The sequence below is a fragment of the Pollicipes pollicipes genome, unplaced genomic scaffold (assembly GCF_011947565.3).
Source record: "Pollicipes pollicipes isolate AB1234 unplaced genomic scaffold, Ppol_2.1 Scaffold_2555;HRSCAF=2994_pilon_pilon_pilon, whole genome shotgun sequence".
NCBI classification, from domain to species: Eukaryota; Metazoa; Arthropoda; class Thecostraca; order Pollicipedomorpha; family Pollicipedidae; genus Pollicipes; species Pollicipes pollicipes.
The window spans coordinates 21,953,811-21,975,408 of record NW_023596136.1 but is presented as its reverse complement, the minus strand read 5'-3'; the positions used below and the strand labels follow the sequence as shown (position 1 = coordinate 21,975,408).

At 48.3% G+C, this 21,598-nt stretch overlaps 1 protein-coding gene across 2 annotated transcripts in view; it reads right to left on the bottom strand.

The window, feature by feature from the left end:
* Positions 1 to 21,051, bottom strand: part of LOC119103374 (ubiquinol-cytochrome-c reductase complex assembly factor 2) — a 56,949-nt gene extending 35,898 nt beyond the window's left edge. The window contains exons 1-3 of one of the 2 annotated variants that reach the window (XM_037226900.1): positions 20,962 to 21,037; positions 18,876 to 19,165; positions 6,455 to 6,545 (exon numbers count right to left, since the gene is read on the bottom strand). In XM_037226900.1, coding sequence (XP_037082795.1) covers positions 6,455 to 6,528 — 74 coding nt within the window. In that variant the 5' untranslated portion in view covers positions 6,529 to 6,545; positions 18,876 to 19,165; positions 20,962 to 21,037. Of the gene's footprint in view, positions 1 to 6,454; positions 6,546 to 18,875; positions 19,166 to 20,961 lie in introns of both variants that reach the window. The other variant, XM_037226891.1, reaches the window with a different exon arrangement.
* Between the last annotated feature and the right edge of the window lie 547 nt (positions 21,052 to 21,598).

The window sequence follows — 21,598 nt, the reverse complement described above, 5'->3', positions numbered from 1 at the left end:
TTCTTGGTCATTTTCAAAGCCCCTTTCCCGGGGTCACGAACTGGTTACGCCGGGCGAGACCCCCTTCGCCTGGGTACGCTGTGTTGGACGTAACGTTCCAAAACGGTAACATCTCTTTGGCCTTTGGTTGAGCCTGAGGTGTGAAACAAAGACGAGCGTGTTGCTTGTCATGAGAGAAAGCTAGGGATGCACGGTTTGAAAGCAGTGTAGCGGATTAATGTGGGGTTTTGAACTGAAATGGTCATTTTTGAGATTATTTGGTGCAGTTTATAGCCCTGCTCTTCTAAAGACCACGCCCTCCGGTTTCTGGGCCACACCCCCGCGAAGATGTGCAGACTATTTCGGGGACACTATTTCAAGGTCACCCAACAATCACTGACGTCATTATAACCTTATTGCAATTCTAGCAGTTCATTAGCCAAGCGCCGCTCGAGGCCACGACGAATGCAATCGTCAATTGGCTTTCAATCAATGTTGTGCATGGCACAATGATGTAATCAAGCAATGACACATTGAGGAGCATATTTATTAAACAAAGGAATCATATTAAACATTTGAAATGTTTCAGACAATGTTTCAGACTTCAGATCGGCCTACAGATGCGCTCACTGGCAAAGCCTTGCCGCATGTTTTGACTGGGCCCTAATTTTGAATAGCAAGTGAACACCACGCTGATCATTTTCAGATGACAAAAACGCTCCGTGCTTACACATTATCCCAGCACCCATGTAAGCGGCGTCTATCAAAGCCCGCACTATGACGTCACCGACAGTACCAGCGGCTATGTTTAAAGCAACGTTACAGTGTTTGCGGTTAACAGCAATCTCGAGAGAGCGGGCCCTCTGACATTCTCATTCCCTCTTAGCTGCGGATTCCCTTTCATCAGCACTCCCGAAACATCCCAACAGTTTCCCTCGATCCCGCTCAACTTTCAGACCGCTGCGTGCTGAGTTCACAGACCCAAGAACATCCGCCCTCGATGTCAGCCGCCCCGGGGCGACGTCGTACCAGCCGAGCAGCCCCAGTTGCCCGCGGCGCCCGACTGACGACTTTCTTTCCCGGCGGACACTAAGGTCGCATACGGAGCGGGCGGAAATTTACTCATGGTAGAAGGTCAAGCAAACCGCCACCGGCTGATACTGGAGGTCAGAGCCAGAGTCAGAGTCAGGGTCAGAGTCAGAGTCGGAGTCAGAGCCGGAGCGCCGGCACGCGGCGCCGTGCCGCCCGGCCGTCCCGACTGAGGGCGCTGCTCGCACGCGGACGCAGCCGCCGACCGGCGCGCGTCGAGCTCCGCTCGGCCGACCTGTCACCTACAGAGGCGAACAGGGGAGCCAGGGCCGGGACGCAGAGCGGCGGCCAGGAGTGGGGCGGGGGCAAGGCCGCTGGCGTCGGCACCGGCACGGCGCCGCGGTTCGATATGGACGGCTGACGTCACGCCGCCCGCGCGGTGCGGCGACGCTAGCGCCGCCACCGAGCGCGGCCGGCGACGAAAGCTCTCCGGCGGTACATGTTCGAGAGCCGGAAGATTGGCGAATGCAGGGTCGAAGCTGGCGCTTGGCGAAGATGACGACCATGATGATGACGGTGAATGACTATGATGGTGATGTTGAGTGTTATTAGAGTGTTACTATAGAGCGTTTCAATTGTTAGTGCCACAATACTTTTACTTACTGCCTCGAAGATTGCTGGTGCTATTGATGAGAGCATGGTTCAGGTCTGACGATACATCCAAAATCATTGCATGATGTAACTCGGCTTACGGGTTTTCACTTCCAAGTGAAGTCAGTATTACCGCTCGTCCGCAGCACTCGCGTTTCTCGTTCTCCAGAAGCGCGCAGCCACTCACGAGCGCACGACAGTCAGCGTCTCGCCGAACAGCCGGGCCTCTCCCACGTGCGGACGTCTGCTGCGCCGCCCAGTCGGAAGCAGAGCGTGCTGAATGTGTCACCAGTACGCAGACGGGTGACGTCCTTACGTAACAATTCACAGCTTGTTCCGCTCACTCTCCTGAGTCCGCCGTCCCTGCCATTCCGTTGGCTCGGCCGCCCGGCTGACGCGTTTATCACCAGCGAAAGAAGGCGGCGCGCCGTGTAGGTCTGGTTTGGATCAGATCGTCGTTTCGGACAGCCATCGCCATTTCACTGCTATGGGGTCAAGGACAGAAGCGGGCAGCGGGGCAACCTGCGCGCCAGCACGAGAGCACTTCGCAACCGCGATTCCACACTGAACAGGGTCCCTTCTGGGGGTCTCGGCTCGGCTGCTCAGGCGGGCTACCACCGGGGCGGCGCTGAGGTCGGCAGCGGCTGCAGCTTGCCCTACAGAGAAGGGAGGTTGCAAGGCAGCTGATTACACTCGCATAACCGGTCGTAATCTAGCCTCCGGCGATGACTGGTACATTTGCCTGCGCTCGGGTAGCTCTCCTCTTTCTCGAGTGCTGTTGCGGTGTGTGTTGACTCGCTTCCCGTTGATCCTCCGCACTCTGCACCCAAAAGTACATGTCGTCATGCTCTTTGGTCTTGGAAACTGTAGTCTCTTGTGTCGGGGTTTTGCGATCCTCGAAGACACGCAATTTTCCAATTCGCTGCAATTTCAAAACAAGCCGGAGTTTCTCTCAGGGTGAGAGGCGTCAAATCTTGTCCAAACTTTCGCGAATTTACACCGAATTCCTCCAAAATTGCTCACAGCTAGGGCAAAACTCTTGGCTCAGGGAGACATAGCACCCATGCCCTCTGCCAGGTCAGTTGCCTGGCGACGTCTCACGTCTGGTGAATGAATAACTGAATATCATCTAGATCAACAACATTCGCGTTCGATGGGCGACTGACCAGCATATTCTTAGTTTGATATGTCCCTAACGTCATGCTTTGAACATTCGTTGCGTGAGTTAACTGTCAAACATTGGTATTCCCTCATTTACCCGCAGCTATGGAACTGAAGCACTCGCCTCTGCTACTACAACCTTCGCCGTCGTCTCTGTATGGCCCACAGAGAGTCGACGGACCTCTCCCGGATATCGACGGCATGCTTTCCAGTGGGAATCACGCTGGCGTGAAATAGGCTGGCTGCGCCAGCAGAAAAATGTTAGAAATACTCCAGTCCAGAAATATCCGCCTCCTTTGATCTGTTATGTACCGTATCTTGTGACCATTACCGAGCGAGACAAAACACAAGCAGCAGTATCACACCCAGCTTCACTGGCGCGAACCTATCTGCCACACGTAAGCCGAAACCACCTGACAGAGCCGTCGTGGGAGGCCGCGGCCAGAAGCTGTAACGTCAGATCGGCGATCTTCACCAGACGGTAAGCCCTCCCCGTGTCTTGTTGGTTCCATTCAGGCTGGCTTTGACTGCGGTCTCCAACCGGCGGAAGACTGTCACTCCAAACAATGCAGCTGCCGTGGGAAAAAATCTTAAAGAGAAATGGCAAGTGTCTCAGGCATTCGTGTATGTGATGGGTGCATGTTCGGCATTAAAAATGGAACTGGAGAGGCGGACAGAGCACGCCATTCAGAGGCAGCCAGAACAAGCCGTCCGGACGCGGACAAAACACATCTTCCAGACGCAGAAAAAGCAACGCTCCCCAGACGCGGAGAGAATACGTCTCCCAGACGCGGAGAGAACACGCCGCCCAGACGCGGAGAGAACACGTCCTCCAGGCGCGGACAGAACGTGCCGTCCACACGCGGACAGAACACGCCGCCCACACGCGGACAGAACACGCCGTCCAGACGCAGAAAAAGAACGCGGTACAGAGGCGGGCAGACCACGCCGTCCAGAGACCGACAAAGCACGCCGTCCAGACACGGACAAAGCACGTCGTCCACACGCAGAAAAAGCACGCCGTCCAGAGGCGGAAAAGCACGCCATCTAGAGGCGGGCAGAGCACGCCACCCAGAGGCGGACAAAGCGAGCCGTCCAGAGGCGGACAGAGCCCGCCGTCCAGAGGCGGGCAGAACACGCCGTCCTGGTGTAGACACGGCGTGCAGCCCAGACGCCGTATGGTCGAAGCAACGGTAGAACCAGACTGGCAACTAACAGACACTTGCTCACTTTTCGCGAATTATTCATATCAACCTTATGGTGACCCTCAGCTGAAGGCAAACTTTAAAAATTGGCCTCCTCACCAGGCTATTTTTACGCAGCTCCTACGCTCCTGAAAGGTGGACGTAACACGCAGTGCAAACTGGTGGCGGTGAGCGCAAGGGGCGAACGGCAGGCCGCCGGAGCGTTGGACGACGCGAGCGTTGGATGAGGCGAGCGTCGGACGAGGCGAGCGTCGGACGAGGCACACCGCGATGTACTTCTCCGCATTAAACCCGACAACATATCAGGTAAAGCAACATCCGACTGCCTCGTGAGGTGAAATCTGAACTGTGGCGCGGACAGAGCAATGCACAACGGCCGGTACACCCGGCCGGTCACCAGTGCTCTATGTTTGTCGTTTCTGCCGCTCGCCATGGCCACTACTCCCCGCTTCAAATTACGTCTTTCCGCTGGATTTTCTCGTTTTTTCCGTATTTCCGCTTTTCGCGTTCGATGCCACGGCTCCTAGCTCTTACGCGACCACTAAAGTCGCCGGAGCTTTGTAAAACGGCGCGTTTTAACGTTAGAAAGCGCGTGACTCATGAAACACTTTGACCCCTCTGTATTGAAATCTGAGTTCAGTCTCAGAGCACGCCTCCTGCCAAAGGCTGTAGGTCAAGATGATTGGACACATCGAACCACTGGCATCCTTCATGGAACTGACACCTAGAACTGCTCGAGCTTTGCCTGGCAAACGGAACAGCATCACTGTACTGGCTTTGACATCGCCATCCAGACACATCGTCTTGGAGACACAGAGAAGACTTGTCTCGTGACAGCCGTCCTGTATCTTTATCGTGAGTTCGGTCAAGGTCTTCACTGCTAGAGTTGGGCCATACAAATGTAATAATAAATAAAGCAAAGGGAGTGTGGTGATGTCAAGATGTTATGTAATAGGGAAGGGGAGGGCTGGGGACGACAGACCTCGAAATGAGCTCTATATGGAGCAGCGGAACGAAACATTCCAAGCGTTGTACTTCTGCGATGGCAGCCACGGAAACATTCTGTATCAATGCTTACCACCTTGCACGACAGGCCTCGTGCTTTGCCATCGATCGGCATTTAGCGCCAGTTTAACGTTAAAGCATTCAGCGCACACGTTTGATGAAAACGCAAAATACCAAATGGCTTTTCGTGGACACTGCAGTGAATGGATCCAGTCATATTTCAAGATAGAAGCGGCGCTATCGACCAATAGAGACCGGCGGCCATCCTTTCGTGGGAACACCGGTTCCCACGCTGCAGGGAACTTTGGATCGCTGTGCAGAGAGGAGCGGTCCGAAGTTGAGAGGCGCTAGCCCAGCGGGCATACAGCCCGTTTGCATAATTCAGTTTGCGCAGCTGGCGGACGACAAGTCAGCCTCGGCCGATCTGCCGATGGGACGCAAGGGTGAACCTCATCCTGCAATCTTACAGACGTGGTCTGAATGAGCTACACCACCCGTGGCTTAAAACCCGCCAAGATAGTGGGAGGAGAGAGGAGGGAGTAGCACCCATTCTCGCTTTGTCTCAAATATTCAGTCGATTGCAAGGAAATCGCAGACTTCTGAGTTTTAAACCAGCCGTAAAGACTCGATCTGGAAGTTCCAACACGTTGCATGTCAGACAACAGGGCTGAACACCTTCTCATAATTGCGTGCCAGGTCTGCACCGCCACAAGGCGGAACGTCGGTGCTCTGGGACATTCTCAGCATCGTGAGCCATGTCTTCGTCTCTAGCGGTTCTGGCAGCGTGAAATGGCAATTTTACAAACCTTTTCTTGAGATGCCAGCGCATGCGGGCCTGAACTGTACTACCGCGGACCCATCCACATTTTGAGACGTTGAGAACTTCTGGACGTGCGACGTGCGCAGTTCTCGGTATACGAAGTCTTTATCCGATTCCGGGTACTATTTTTCCGAGAGATTTGTATGTTTTTTGGGGGGCCGCGTCTTGCTCTCCTATCCTTTTCCGCTCTACCCACCCTGCTTTACATTGCAAACACCTCGCGCGCTTGGAGCCATCCATGCGACAACCTCAAACGTGAATGCTCGCTTTGAGATTCTTCGAAACTCATCTGTCTGTAAATGACAACGTATCAACTGTTGTTTTGCTTGTTGTTTTTTTTTTTGGTGTCTCGAGGCACACCGACTACAAAGGTCATTTTCCGCCCATCACACACTGTTCAATCACACTATGCTCCGCCACGAACAGTCCCCCACGCATTAGTTTCTACCCGCGAAGGGCATGCTCCAGCAAACTAAGCGCCATATCACTGCCCCAGTGCGTTAACCGCTCACAAACGTATCAAGGATATCACAAGATGCAAATGTTATGGACAGAACAGCAATACACAAGAAAACACCAAAAAGGCAGACAATAAAACACTCACCTTCCCGATTTTGTGTGGTCAGCTGGCCATTTCTCAAGCAATCTCAGAAAGCCCCGATACGCGCTAGAACCCATTGACAGCGATCTCGGATCTGCAACAGTCAGTGACACGTCACGACACACTGGTTTTGACAAATACGGTGCGCCGTCACAACCGACGCTCAATGTAAATCTCTCTCGTAACGTTTACCATAATAAATGTGATATCCCGTGCATTCCTTGCGGGTGGACATGGCGGGATTCCTGGTCAAATCTGTTAAAAGCAGTGATAATGATGTTTCACTCCATCAGCGGCAAGAAAAATCCTACCAAGATATACAAGATGCACATCCGGGCCGAGGAGCAGTGTTAGGATGTTTAAAAATATTCTAGGCACACCTTAGGTACAGCAGATACCATGATAATCAAGTTACGCACTTCCCGAACAAAATCGCTTCTAAACTCAACGCAGCTTTTGTGCTCAAATCCATTTCTACACTCTCTACATTTGCAATTATGGAATAATGCAAATATTAGTATTGTTTCCAGACAACGTGCACACAGAAAATACTACAACGTACTAATAAGCTCTCAGCCAACCATAAAAAACATTTTTGACATTTGTGTAGATTTAGGTGCGTATGACCCCGTTCGTGCATGGTACGATGCTTCACATTCTGCTTGCTGACTACGCCCCTTTTCATCCCATGTCAACTATCCTCACTAACTCGTTCATACAATCAGCCTCTCAAAAAGCTTCGGTACTATTCTTTCTACATCGAAGAGAAAATTACGACCCCCAGAGTTAAGTGGTGACCAAAAGACCCAAAGTAAAGGTATCTAAAAAACGAAAATGGTGTATGTATGTATGTATGTATGTATGTATGTATGTATGTATGCATGTATGTATGTATGTATGTATGTATGTATGTATGTATGTATGTATGTATATATATATGTATATATATATATATATATATATATATATATTTAAAATAAAAAGACATGGAACATCAAAAACATCCTCATTTGTGGACACTGCTAATGACAAATATGTATTAAATCGAATGGTAACGAGGAAAATCATTCATGTATGTATGCATGTATACATATATGTATGCATTTATGTGTGTATGTATGTATGCGTGTATGTATATGTATGTATGTACATATGTATGTGTGTATGCATGCATGTATGTATGTATGTATGTATGTATGTATGACAGGGCTTAGTGAAAAGCCATACCTAGTTTCTAACACCACTACAAGGTGTGAGGGCTGCGTCACAGAAGGCGACTCGGAAAGTTGGTGTTCTGCACACATTTTGAAGGCTTCTTGAACTGATAAGCTGCTTTTTGTCACGTCGACCTTGACGGCGCTCGTGCGGAACCTTACTTTCAGACAGCAGAGCATTCTCCATCGGGGAGATGAGCGCTGGGAGATCGCTTTCTTCTGGTGATAAGCATCTAGCGCGTACTCGCGTACAGGACATCCGCCTCCAGGAGAAAACAGCGGTCGTTCGCCATAAGGCCGAACAACAAGAAACACGGGGCCCGCTCCAGGAGAAGGCCCGTGGTGTTGTATGGTTATGAGGTTCCTGCACCTGATAGTGTGACGCTCAGCATGTGTCTCCGACGGTAGGACTCGGAGCACGCGGTGTCGGCATCGTCCAGCTGGGGCTTTCGCAAACAAGAGATCATGGCCAATGGTCTCCTAACATTTTGTCCAATCAGTCGGGTAGACCAGTGATACCTCATCGCTGTCGGCGACGGATACCAGCGCGGTTTCCGTGGAGTAATGGAGTTGGAAGCTGTGCTGGGCAGCGATAGGATGGTTATGAGAGCGCCTTTTGTTGAGCTCTTGCTTCAACCGCTCCACCACTTTGGTGATGACGAGAGTGATGCACCCAAGCCGGAAATTGGATGGGTCAGCAGGGTCACCAAAGTTATCGATGAGGTGGATAATGGAGTATTCCCAGGATTGGGAAAATTCGGATACGCTATATATGCATATACATATGTACACACACACACACACACACACGCACACGCACACGCACACACACACACACACACACATATATATATATATATATATATATATATATATATATATATATATATATCCTTATTCAAACACACCCTTCTTGATATCATTACTGAATTCAATGCTTGTCTATCCCCTTACTTATCATCTACTTGCATATTCAGCCGTATCCCCTACGATTTCTTCATACATGCATTCCGGTCGGAATTATGCGACATCGGGCTTCACCACGCCTTCTAATGAGCAGCCCACACCCGTGCAGCGCATTGACACAGCAGTGACGGAAGTAGGGCGCGTCACACGATATGACAAAGTGTGGGCCCCCTCAGTGTGCACTAATGCTTTAAAATCCAACTTAAAACAAAGTTGTACGTTTGGTTATTTGAAGCCAGTACAGCATCCTTTTAACTACAGGCAAGATGAGGCGATTACACATTTCCGAATATGAGAGAAACTGTACGATGATCTTGTGTGCCCACAAGGATTTTATTTCACGAATACAAAGCTTAAGCAAATGATGCTGAGGCAAAGTTACTATCGTATACAAAAATCGTGTTAAACATCTGATAATAGAAAAAGTTCAAATAGACGGCGCAGTGACATAGTACGCGAAACAAAACTTCACAAGAGCGCACGTGTTTGGAAAACCCGCGCGACCCACAGATGAGCATGGGCCTAACACAGAATATTGAGTGAGTGCCTACATGTAACATGGATGTAGGAAATGTAATGTTTCGCTGATGTCATACACCACGAAGCGCAAGACTGGCAGGACACTACCGCACACACTACACCACAACTCCATAATATTTCCCCTGGGAAATATCTATATTTTCAGTTTGTTATACTTTTGCGCTTACTTTTCATAGATATAAACACACGGAAGCAGACGTAAATCACTCACCCGCGTGACACGCCTGCAATTGTAAGCTGCTCTCTAAATACTTTCCCATGACGGCAACCAAATCATCATGTGCTTTTTCAAGCATTCCGTAGTCGTCATTGGGACTTTACGACGTACCCAGTTACTGAGGCTGTATGGCGTTGGCCACCCTACACCCTGCCCGAAAGGGTAGACAACGCGGTGAATCGAACCCTATATATATATAACCTACCTAATCGAACCCTATATATATATATAACTATCGAGTTATTCATATCTGGCGTTCGTGAGCACAATTTCCAGACATAGCGGTCATTAATTAAATCTCAATCAACGCTGTGCGGGATGCGATGACGCGATCAAACAATGGCGTATTAAAAAGCATCTCCCCTAAATAGGGAAATCGTGTCATCCAGAGTAGTTATTTACACTTAAAGGTATACCAATAGTTATAAGCAAGCTTATTTCATCTATCTGATGCCCGCTTCAATGTTTTAAAATGTGGAGCATTCTATTTCAGTAATGTGCATTCTATAGCTCAGCCTGTCCGTTTTAAATTATTTACAACGTTATTCCTTACATTTCTTGCCGCTTGCTTGCTCACAATGATTTCTAAGATTTTAGGTTATATAATTTACGTCAAGTCTTCACTTGTTAAATTGACAAAGGTGCTGACACCTGTGTCAAATTCCGAACGTATCTGTCAATCATGAGAAAGGTGAATGCAACTAACTGTTCCTTGACTGAACGAATACCATCCCACCTAACTAGCACCTGCAGGAGAATGTTGGCTCAGGTATCCCCCTTGGTGCCACCGGTAATGGAAAAAATATTCGCTGCCAGTGCCACGTCACATTCTTTCACCTACCCCGTCCCGTCCCGCGTCCTGCATCCCGCATCCCGCGTCCCGCATCCCGCGTCCCGCATCCCATATTCCAAATGCCACATCCCTTGCCCGGTCCAGTCCCGTCACCAGCCGGCCTTGTCTCACGTAGAGCACAAAGGTCAGCGACAGTCGCGTGGCGGGACGCTCGCGCACAGACGACACGGCAGTAGGTTTATGCGGAACTGGCCTTGGCTCCGTTATGAACTCGTCCCGCGACCCAGCATCCAAAGGACAGGCACACAATCACACAAACAGTACTGTACCCTCATCGTATACCGCGCACACTCACGCCAATAGCGCCACTGTTGAAAAGGGACGTTGCCATACCGGGCATACATCTCATCAGACAAAGCAACGTGGGCGGGACAGCAAACCAATGTCCGTGTCTGCTGCTCTGAAAAAGTCGGAATCGCGGTGCCATGGCTTGCACGTGACAATATGCACTTGAGCTCCCGTCATTATTGACATCCGTGCGGAAGCGGTCGCGTTGCCGCAGTGCCTTCATGATGTTGCTGGTGGTAATTAACAGTGAGCGCTCTCGGGTAAAGGGCGAACAGCTTGACGGCACGTAATTGGTTGCACGGATGTTTGACAACGCTATCAAGGGCGAAGTATTGCCTGAAGCTCAATGAGTGGTCTGATAATAGAACGTTATATTAATCCATAACGCAAGGCTGCTATCTATATATTGGGCACAGCCTTGAAATAATAAAGCAATTATTTGTTTTGATACTTGCTAGAGACTAGCCGTTTGGGATACACCGTTACTAGCCAATACCAAGATATGATATGACTAGCATAAAGCAAACAGTATTCTAATTGCAAGTCTGGTTTTAAAATGTTAGCTAATTCAGAACGAACTGTACAGACTGAGTACAATAACCTTATTCCCGCAAGCAAAGTTCAGAATTAGATGTACGACGTACAAGAACAGATCGTTTAACTTAACGCTTTTTCAATCAAAATATTAAAACAGGTAACGTCCAAGATCCTTTCAACGATGTTTCAGTAATCGGTTTCATTTCAGAAATCCCAAAAGTAACTATAACTCCTAAACTCCAAACTCCAGCTCCAAGTCAGCTTCTTTGACTTCAGCATGAACAGCTCAGCTGTTCCACTTTGTGTAGCTCAGTCCCGTAAACAATTGCTCATTTCCCGAATACGCCCACTGAACAAGGAAGGAAAGGTTGAAGTCGGATAACTTGACTACAAAAAAGGAGCAACAACACCAGCCCAGACCGTTTCCCGTTCACCTTTCACGACCGTTGCATATCTGATCCCAAGGGTGTCAAAAAAATTCTGAACGGTTGTGGCTAAGGTCAGCATTAGTGGTCTCAGCGGGTGCCGCAGTGGGCGGAAGCGTGCAACCAGCATGAAGTTAATCAAGAAAACCGCAATCCAAGTTGATGCCAGATACACAACGAATTATAAAAAATTTTGGACTAACACCACGCAACATACTGGTTTCAAAAGACGTCGAGACACTGCGACTGTAAGAGCTGTTTTTGCAGCCTGATTCTGTCGCAAACACACTGCTGACTTCATTACAAGCATTAAGTTCAGTAACAAGGTCCATGTGTTCATGGATGGGGTACGAACATCCAAATTGCAAGTTGCAGGATCTGGGCTAACACCATCTAAGAAGACCTCTACAGGAAAGTCAGTGCATGGTGCACCTTCCGCAAAGAGACCATCGGTCATCATCATCGGTCCCAGAATTGCAGCGGCTCCGCCGCCAGCATGAACGAGAAGTGGTAAGTCAAGATCCTCAATGGTTTTTGGAGCAGCGCCTGCACGCACTATGGAGACTTCCAGTCATGTGGTTGCAGCAAGATGGAGCCACGCCACACACGTGCAACATGACGCCTAACGGGCTAGAACGGCACTTCGGGGAGCCATTCATCAGCCGCGAGGTGCGCCACCTCTGGCTAGCTCGATCATCAAACTCGACACCTCTGGACTTCCTCCTGTCGGTCTAACTCAAGATCAAAACGTACCAAGGATGTTCCAAGACTTTCCATAACCAAGGAGGCAGTAAAGCGCGAGGTTCCGAGGGTCTCCGCAGATGCGTGCGAGGTGCACTTCGCCCTAAATGGTGAGGGTGAAGGCGAAGAAGGTGGCAGAGGTGGGAAAGCACACCGCTCTGTGCAGCAAGCGAAAGGGTGGCCACCCACAGTCCTGTAACTCGCATATGAAACTGGCAAGTGATCGCACGCGCATGAGAGGTTCTTTGGTATGTTCTCCATGGCTTGTGGACTCGCATAGTGCAATAAGCACGCACGTGTGCATGCGATATGTCCTGATCTAAGAGATATAAGGAATGCTATTATTTCGGGCCCACCTGGTGTATTCTACTTACATCGACACATTGCTTACAGTGAGACAAAATGACCGCATGACGCTGAGGTGTTCACTGGCGTGAAATTCATTCCGATCGATTTGTTTGGTTTGTGCTTCGCGCGATCCACGTGCACATTCCAACGCCCCACACTGTGAGAAATGTCCCGCCCACTCAAACCTTGCAATGGTCGTAGGCGATTATGCGTGAGAGCCTCCATAGGCGACTCTACACAGCCAACGCATCGCAAAATACTCCGCACATTGTTATACATGTAATCTCACTTGAACCAATTGTGAACATCGGGGCTGACCGCCTTGTGTTTATAATGGCCGCGCCAGCAAAAAGTCGACCGATTCGCTTAAGTCTGAGGCAAAAACAGGCTCGGATTACAGACGGGACGAGGAGATTACCGTCCAGTGCCGACGACGAACAGAGCATCCAATACATATCCTGTGGTATCGAGCGCACTATGGCGATGCGTGGTCTATCTAGCAGCTGGCAAGTCAAAGTTGGGGACCAATAAGGCAGAAAAATGTCGATACTTCTGAAACCTATACCTTGCGCATGAATCTGGCATGGTCTCCAATCTGGGAGAAAATTAGCCGAAATGCGTGTGACCCCGCTGATAAAAAGAAAATGGCATGCGGGACAGTCCACAATGGACAAAATTAAATCAAATTCGACACGCAGAGAATGATTAGGTTATGTGAACAGTGCATGAAATACCGGGACTTTACTGCATGAAATAAAAGTTCACTGCACTTTGCTATATGGCGCTTTAAACATGAAGTTATGGGACATAGCACGCTACATACTTTGCAGCAGCGAACTACTATCACTTTTGAGCTGGGTGAGTGATAAAAAATTTCACCGTTAAAGGTCATACCGGAATTAAAAATCAGTTCACAAAGGCTGGAACTTAGAAGTCGGTGTGAGATACCCCGGTACCCCAACTAAAAAAAGACAAATTTTAATTTTGCATGGAGAATAAAAAACACCACAAAAATGTTTTTGTTTTCTTACATTTTAGGTCGCTACCACGACACATAATACATAAATGAATAGTAATCTCATAATAGTGTGATGATCACCAAGAACTTTGTAGCACTAATGTTTCGATGCTATGCTTTGCACTTCCTTTTGGTCCCTCCCTTTTCAGGGTAAAAATCCATCCAAGACTCCTCCACTGAATCCGTTCTGTTCCCGGCAGAAAACAGCTCCGCCCATCACTCCATCTACTGTCATTAAAAATTCTGACATTCTCATATCCAGTTTTTGGTTCATAACGTGGCTCGATAACGAAAAATCTAAGCCATTCCAACTTCGATATCTCACCTAGTTAAGCTTTCATTCCGTACTTAGCACTGAGACAGATATGGCGTGGCTAATACAGTTAAGTGTTTGCTTTCTTAGTAGGGTGTGTCATCGAGGGGGTGAATCTCTCCGAATCAGCTGAGACAAAGTTTTTCCTTGCCACACGGATTGATGATAAACATTTAAGTCTGTCGCATCTCACCAATGTTGATATTCGTCGGTCGCGAGTAGTTTTTCTTCCATTGGCCAAGAAAACCGTATTCGATACTAGCGCCACCTATTTTACGCACTGAGGACATCATCCAACACGCCCCAAAGCTGCCACTTTCCACACTATTGGTACTTGGTGGATTAAGCATGACGTAGATATCATGAAGAGCACCAGTAAAGTATTGCCAAACAGCTTTTAAGCCGACTTTTTAGTAAGAAACAACTTATTTTTGGTAAAACCCAAAGCTGCGCAGTTATGAGAATCCTGTAGCAGACCGGGATAGGTTCAAGTTTGTTATTGCTAGCGCATCATCGCGATGTTGATTTGCAATTTATGAGCTTTTTGCGCGGGAGATATGGGCTTATTGGTTTAGCTTTCCCGGTACTGAAAGGTTTCTTTCCGACAATTACTTGCATAAGCATGCCAAACGCTAAGCGGCCTAGCAGAAAACATTTTGTGATAGGCCACCCGGCTCCACCGTCCCACCACCAACTGCCGACTACGGGAAAGCCTGGAGCTATATGAGGTGGCTGAGCGAATCGAAAAGGAATCTCACTAATACCATCTTCAAGACCGCGACGGTAGAAACCAGGGAACTGTGGACCAACGAAGCGATCCCTGCTCATGATCTAAAATGCGTGACAAAGTTGATCGAAAGGGATTTATATCATCCCAACACAGCTATCAGCAAGAAATCAAAGAAAGAGAGTCACAGCAACGCCGCCACCGCGAAGTTCAACAAGCTTCTTGATGTCGCGGAATGCAAGTGCAAACTTCAGTGCAGCTTTCCATGCCCAGTCGTCTGCACAGTGCATCAGGAGGAGGTTGCCATGAGGGACCAGTGCAGGTACCGGAAGCTTACCCTGGGGTCATATGACCGGGATACGATTGTGACTAGGGAGGCCCGCGAGGTGCGGAGGATGGCCAGACAACTTCAGGGGTGTCGTGGCTTGGCCACCAGTGAGGCGGTGTCTGCTGCTGAACCTGAGTCGCCTTCCCCGCCGGATGCTGAGCCAGCGCTGGCTGCTAGTGCTGACCCCGAGCCTGCTCCGGGACCAAGTGGTCTTAGCGCTGGCGAGTCAGCCGAGATTCTTACACGGTTCCGTACATGGTGGAAAGGTGGCGACGACACCGATTGTTCGTTCCGGTTGAGATCACTGCCAATGTAGATTATAGCGTAAACGATCTGACTTACACCACTCTGGCGGTTGACAGCTGCGGTGGCTCGAACCGGGCCGCTGCTGCTATTATCAACGCCTTTCAACAAGGACAGCAGAGACGGGCTGGCTACTTGAAATCAAATATCGTAGATCCTAAGATCTGCCGCGCAAGAGACAGAGGGAGAAGAGAGCTGGCTGGTTAAAATTTTGAAGCAATCCATGAGTCAGGTTTGACCATCCTCTACGACGGCCGTGAAGGCAGGAATTACATGCAGCCACACCGAGCCAGACGAATGCCGGCGAAAAACATGTGGTTGTCATCACTGAGCCAGGCAGCCGCCACGTGACTCATTTTACGTCCGAGTTCGGCCGCGCCCCGCACTTGTTCAGCTGCACGACGGCAACGGCTGCTGCTTGCTGCACGGCAACGAGCTGAACCTCTTCCATCTGCTGCTGAGCTTGGATGGCACGACCACGGGATCGAATTTTTTTCTAGTCCTATGGGCAAGGCCTGTGCTGGAGAGGTCTGAGAGAGGGACGCAGCTGGCATTGAAGCTTGGTCGGGGCCCGTGCCAAACCTGCCGGTCGACCTGATTCAGCAGCTGAGCACCAACCTAGCAGCTGCTGTACCTTTTGGCCTCCGGCGTTCAAAACGGCTGTCTGAAATGTGGCGGCTCAGCAGCGAATCGGACAATCCAACCATGTCAGGTGAATATGAAAACGCATTATCCTTAAAGTTATAGCATTCAGTGTTTAAAGTTCATCAAGTATCATTTGATATTTCGTATGCTCACTGTTGAGTATTTACTTATTATCATACTTTGTGCCGTGTTATGTCGCATCATTTGCTGGTTGGTTCATGCTTACTAACATGTTTTTTGTATGTATTCTGTCACATTTAAGGACTCTGGAATAATGCATGCAATAAAGGGGCACACTAATTTTGCATGATCTAATGCTCAGTTCGTAGCAAATTGTTCTAATAAATTCGCTTTTGTTTTCAGATGGTTGACACTGGCCGCTCGCCTGCTCCTAGTTAGCATTTCTACCGAGACCTCCAGCAGCGCTCTCAATGACCTCGTCCAGTGCATGGTCGGCCACTATGTGCCGGTATGGTCCGCCATCCGGCAGAACAGCGGCTGGGACTTTGGCTTATGCAGCTTGTTCCGGAGCATCGCGGTGCTCCGCGACCTGCTGCGGCACACATAGTCCTCCAGCGTAGCGGGCACTGGGTCCGTCCGGAACAGCTACTGCTGGGCATGGTGTGGCATGAGAACCGCGTGGCCCGCGAACAGGCGGTTCCGATCGTCGCGCCGCTCGTGAGCAACAAACCGACGGCCTTCTTCAGGTCAGGGTCTTCGCCATCTCAGCGGTAAACCTCGAGGCCGTGATGTACACCGAACTGATTCCCTGGCACGGACCAGTCACACAGGCCCTACTGCGAGACCTCAGCGACTGCGAGCTGCGGGACAAAGTGCAGGCACCGCTGACCATCTTGCCTATCTGGTTCACACTAGGAGTGCGACGCAGCGCCGCACTGCCGAGGACGTCTGCGGCTGGAGCTGGAGCTTCGGCAATATGTGGAGCCCAGCTGCGACGGTATTTCTGCTACCGTGCAATCTCTGCCAATACGCGTTTTGGGTTTCTTGTCTGTGAGCAGTTGCTGTTTGGGCCGGTGCATCGAATACACAGGCTCGGCAAAGAGCAAGATGTGCATGGGGTCACCCTACCCCCCCCCCCCCCCCTCTGCGTTCGTGGTGCAGGGCTGCAGAACTCGCTGTATGTACTAAGTTGTACATCAGACAATATACTTTGAGTCATATGCTATGCATAGTTTTGTTTGCATCACGCGAGTCGTCTTAGAGAAGTGAAAGTCTAAAGCAATACTAGCCAACATACCCGTACAACGAGTTCATATCCAGCACATAAAGTTTCCGCCAAATGGCAATCAATCGGGCAACGCCTGATCCGCATATTAGACCTTAGACCGGGACATTCTCGTACGACGGCTTAAGGAGCGCTCGGTGGCGTCATTTCTATAGGCAAAGGTATTTTGTGTCGCTTGCCGCCCACGGCTTGGTGTTACTTGCAGCGGTGGGCGCCGCCCAGCATCGGGTGACTGCAACGCCGGGCATTGGTTTACGGCGATATCTCGATCGACCCGCGCCTCCCGAATTTCAGTTTTTGGGAAGAACTTTTGCTATGCCGTGTACTTTTGGGCTCTTGCGCCAAATAATTTCTCTGTCTCACTTGGTTTTGTTACTGATGACACACTTTATTGCATAGCCTTCGTTGAAGCGCTGTATAACCTTGGGTAAAAAGCATAGATCGTATTGCATCTGTCAAAGGTGTATTAACTAATCCTGTATATCTATAGTGAAGGTTTACAAACACTTTGGTGGATTCAGTCATCATGGAAGCGAAATTCAGACCATCTCTCTTACCGTTATCTTAAATACAGAGCTGTTCTTGCTTATCTCCCACATCAATCTTGTAGGCTGGTGAGTGTGATTGATATTTTAATTTTTGCGGGTGCGCTGAGTGACCCTGTCTGCCTGCAAAACGAGCCAAATATGCTGATTTTTATTGTTAATGTGGGCAGAAGTGACCCTGGCTTTAAAAGCTTTAAAAAGAGTAATTTTTGCCTGGTTGGGGCACTTACTCCTAACCTTACCAACCTCCAACACATGATCTATAACCATATGGACGTTTTCCGGAAATGGCCTTATGATGATCTACGATGTCAGAAAATGCAAAATTGACATTTATGAGATTGATTCCATGTGTACTTCGAATCGACGCTTTTGTCATAAAATGAAACGAAAATTTACTAAGGGGCGTGCTTACCTTCGCGACCCAAGCAAACAGTCCTTAAAAGCGAATGAACCCGGTTGCCACACGCAACACGGTCACGCGCCAAAAAGTTTTCGTGCCGAAGATTCGGATTTGGCTTAACCTCACGCAAACACTGTGGCATTGACAATACAACTAATGTCTGCTTGGTAACGTCGTTTAGCCAGTGCCTTCTAACATATGACAAGTCTGTAACTGTCAGCATAAAAACTCAAACCCACTCCTAGTGGTGAAAAACAGAATCTCAAGGTCTTTCCTACTTACATAATTTGTGTGCTTTTAACGGACTTTTACGCTGTTTGTCATTTACTGGCAGTATGCACAGATAAGGATGAAAATGCAACAAGAGTGTATAATATGTATCAATTGCAGATAGCGTGAATGACGAACTCGATTTCGCTCCTTCCAGAGATCCATCTGCAATATGCAAATATGGCATGACATCATACACTATCACCCATTCCTAGATTCCTGTGTCTGTAGAGAAAATTATGATGAATTTGAAAATATCAATGGTGCAAGCACGATGTTTTCTTGAACTCACACCTACCATTGCAGCCTGTTTGATAATTTATCCAAACATTTGTATGGTTATGCTTTAAGGTATGCTTATATTCAAGTTGATTGAATCAAAATGGCTTCTAGAAACAAAACAATACCCTGCTCACCTGTAAGAGCTAAAAATGGCTGGTAAATGCTATTTGTGTGATTTTCAAAACAGGACACAAAACAAGAAGCACATGACCCACCTCATTGTCAGATCACACATGGGCCCAATGGGCCCACATGAAGAAAAAATCTGGTGACTTGAATGTCACCTCTATACACTCTACAATCACCCCAAAGGCTGCAGAGGGGGAAGGCTGGACCACAGCCAACAAGACTGACTTGTGCATGGCAAGAACCGTGTATGTATGACAAGCATTCAGGTGACTGAAAAGGGGGTTGAACAATCATATCTTGATAACATCAAGAAGTTTTCATAAAGCAATCAGCTTTTAAACAACTTCATCGGTGAACAGCTGAGGCGCCATGTTTTCTGTAAGAGCAGATACAAGAACAGGTCAGTCAACAGATGGGCCATGATGATACCCCAGGCAATATAGCCAAGTTGATGCTAAAAAATATTTTCTGGCATCCAAAGATATTCAAAATCTGTTTTAAGGGAAGTTTTTTCACAACAAGGCTTGAGGTTAACATGTGCCCAGGTGGCTGGTTGGATACCCTTTGCTTGGGTGGGGTGTCAATTAGCCCCCCCCCCCCCAAGATCTTCGGAACTAAGAGGGCTTGACACCAAATATACAGTAAGCTTTGACATGTATATGAACTCCCTACGTCAAAGCTTGAGGTTCCTAGGTTGTGACCTTTGGGTAAAATAAGGTCTAACAAGGTCAAACTCTGAGTTGGTCTCTAGTGTCCCCAGTGCCTAGATATCTCTTCTAAGGAAAAGGTCCCATGCCCATGCAAGATTGGTGATCTCATTTGACCTTTCCAAGGTGATGGTGACCAAAATCATAGAACCATAGCTTTGAGATTTGCATTTGAATAAACAACAAAAATTAGGCTTGGAAGTGTGCTCCTAAAAACAAAATGTTGACCTGGGTCAGTTTGGATCAGTGACCTACTGTAATCTATAAGAAGTATATGGAAGATGTCTAATGTGGTTCCTGTTTTCAATAAATTTGAAATGAGCACTGAAAACTACTGCACACAACAAGCCACAGAGTAATAAAATAGGTTGGTTTTGACCTCGGTCTGACCTTCATATCCAACCCTAGGTCAATGGATTTTGATCATTTAATCATTGTGTTGCCTAAGAAAGTATTTCAGAGAAGTGTGGTTTTGTCTAATGCTCCAGTGTTCCATTAGATGGAAAAATTCCTTAGAAATTTACTTTTCTGAATTAATTGCCTGACTTTGCCCTGCTGTCAGCCTGTGTCCTTACAAGGTATATCTAAATGTTTGATACCACATGATCTGTTATTCAATTGTCTACAGCTGTGCATAATCTTTCATGGCTATGTCACATTGTTCAGAAACCACTTTGGAAAACCCCTCAGGGGGTCAATTTCACCCACACCTGAGCACTTGTTAGAGTAAGCAATATTTGTTAACTTTTCTTTCAAAATCAGCATACATCTGTCACCTTGGTCCCCTCCCCTGGGCCAGGCTTGGAAGAGCAGACAACATTCCAGATAAATCTTCAGGTTACATGTCCACAAAAAACATGCAATGAATGTAAGCACTCAAATGAGAGCAAAGAAATGAACTGGTTCTTTAAAATTTCCACTCTTGCCCCACACAACACAACATCTCAAACCCAACACTCACCAAACATGGCAAAATTCCTAGTCATGTCACACATCTCCATAAAGCACAGAAATATGTCTACATCCCGACAGCTTGCTAAGTTTGAACATCTGCCTTTAATGCTGGCTGATACAAAAGACAGCCTGATAATAACAATATAAATAGGTGCTACCAGGGGCTAGTTTTGCAGCATGAGTTTATGGCTAAGCAGTGGGAACTGGGAAATGACAAAATTTACCTGAAAAAGAACACAAACACATTTCTCCAAAAATTGTGTCCAGCTCCTTCCTACAATTGAGGGTCATCAAAGCCAATTATTTACCCCTGAGACCAATCCTGCTCTGCTAGCCACCAAAACTGAATTTGCAGTCTTGCCCCACCCCCATGCCCTCCATCCCAAGGCCCAATGACTTAAGCTACTTCAGAAGGTTGTACCAATATTATATATCTACATATATTGCTCAGATAGATCGGTAAAAAAACTCAGGAAGTATAACCCAGCTCCACACACCAGCATTCACTTACCTCATATGTTCCGAGGCCCAAGCTCCTAAACCGTGCAGAACCAGCTTCCCAACAGCCCTCAATATCTGCAAATGCTACCAACGTTCCACGCGCGAGGTTTCCAAACGTGGGGAGCTGTCGGGCAGGAGGGGAATGCCGTGCGTAGGCTTTGCCGCAAGTCGGGTCTGCATCCGCACCATACCGGGCCGTGACGTCACTGGTGCTGAGAATACCAGCCGGCCGCCACCCGCCAACCGCGGGTGTAATGCTGTGGGGCAGCCGGAACATAGCAGATTTCCGCACAGCTAATGAACAGACTTCTCGCGGGGATGAGAATGAGATCAGCAAGCCCATTGTTTTTAAATCTAAGCGCCAGTATGGTGCAGTGTTTTGCAATTCCAAGCAGCAGACTGTTAAAGGTTTAAAGGTTTGTTTTTAAAAGCATTTCAAGAGCTTAGTATGGCCTACCACATATGTATAAAAAAGCTGCTACAGGTGCCACGCTGGACAAGCAACCATGACCTGTGTAAAGGGCTTGATCTTTTCCCATGTCCCATGACAGCAGCTAGTCGGCAACTGATACTCAACCGAGGATTCATATCCAGTGTAGACAGCATTGTTTAGTACATTTCATGCAAGCGAAGTGAAGGTTGGTGGC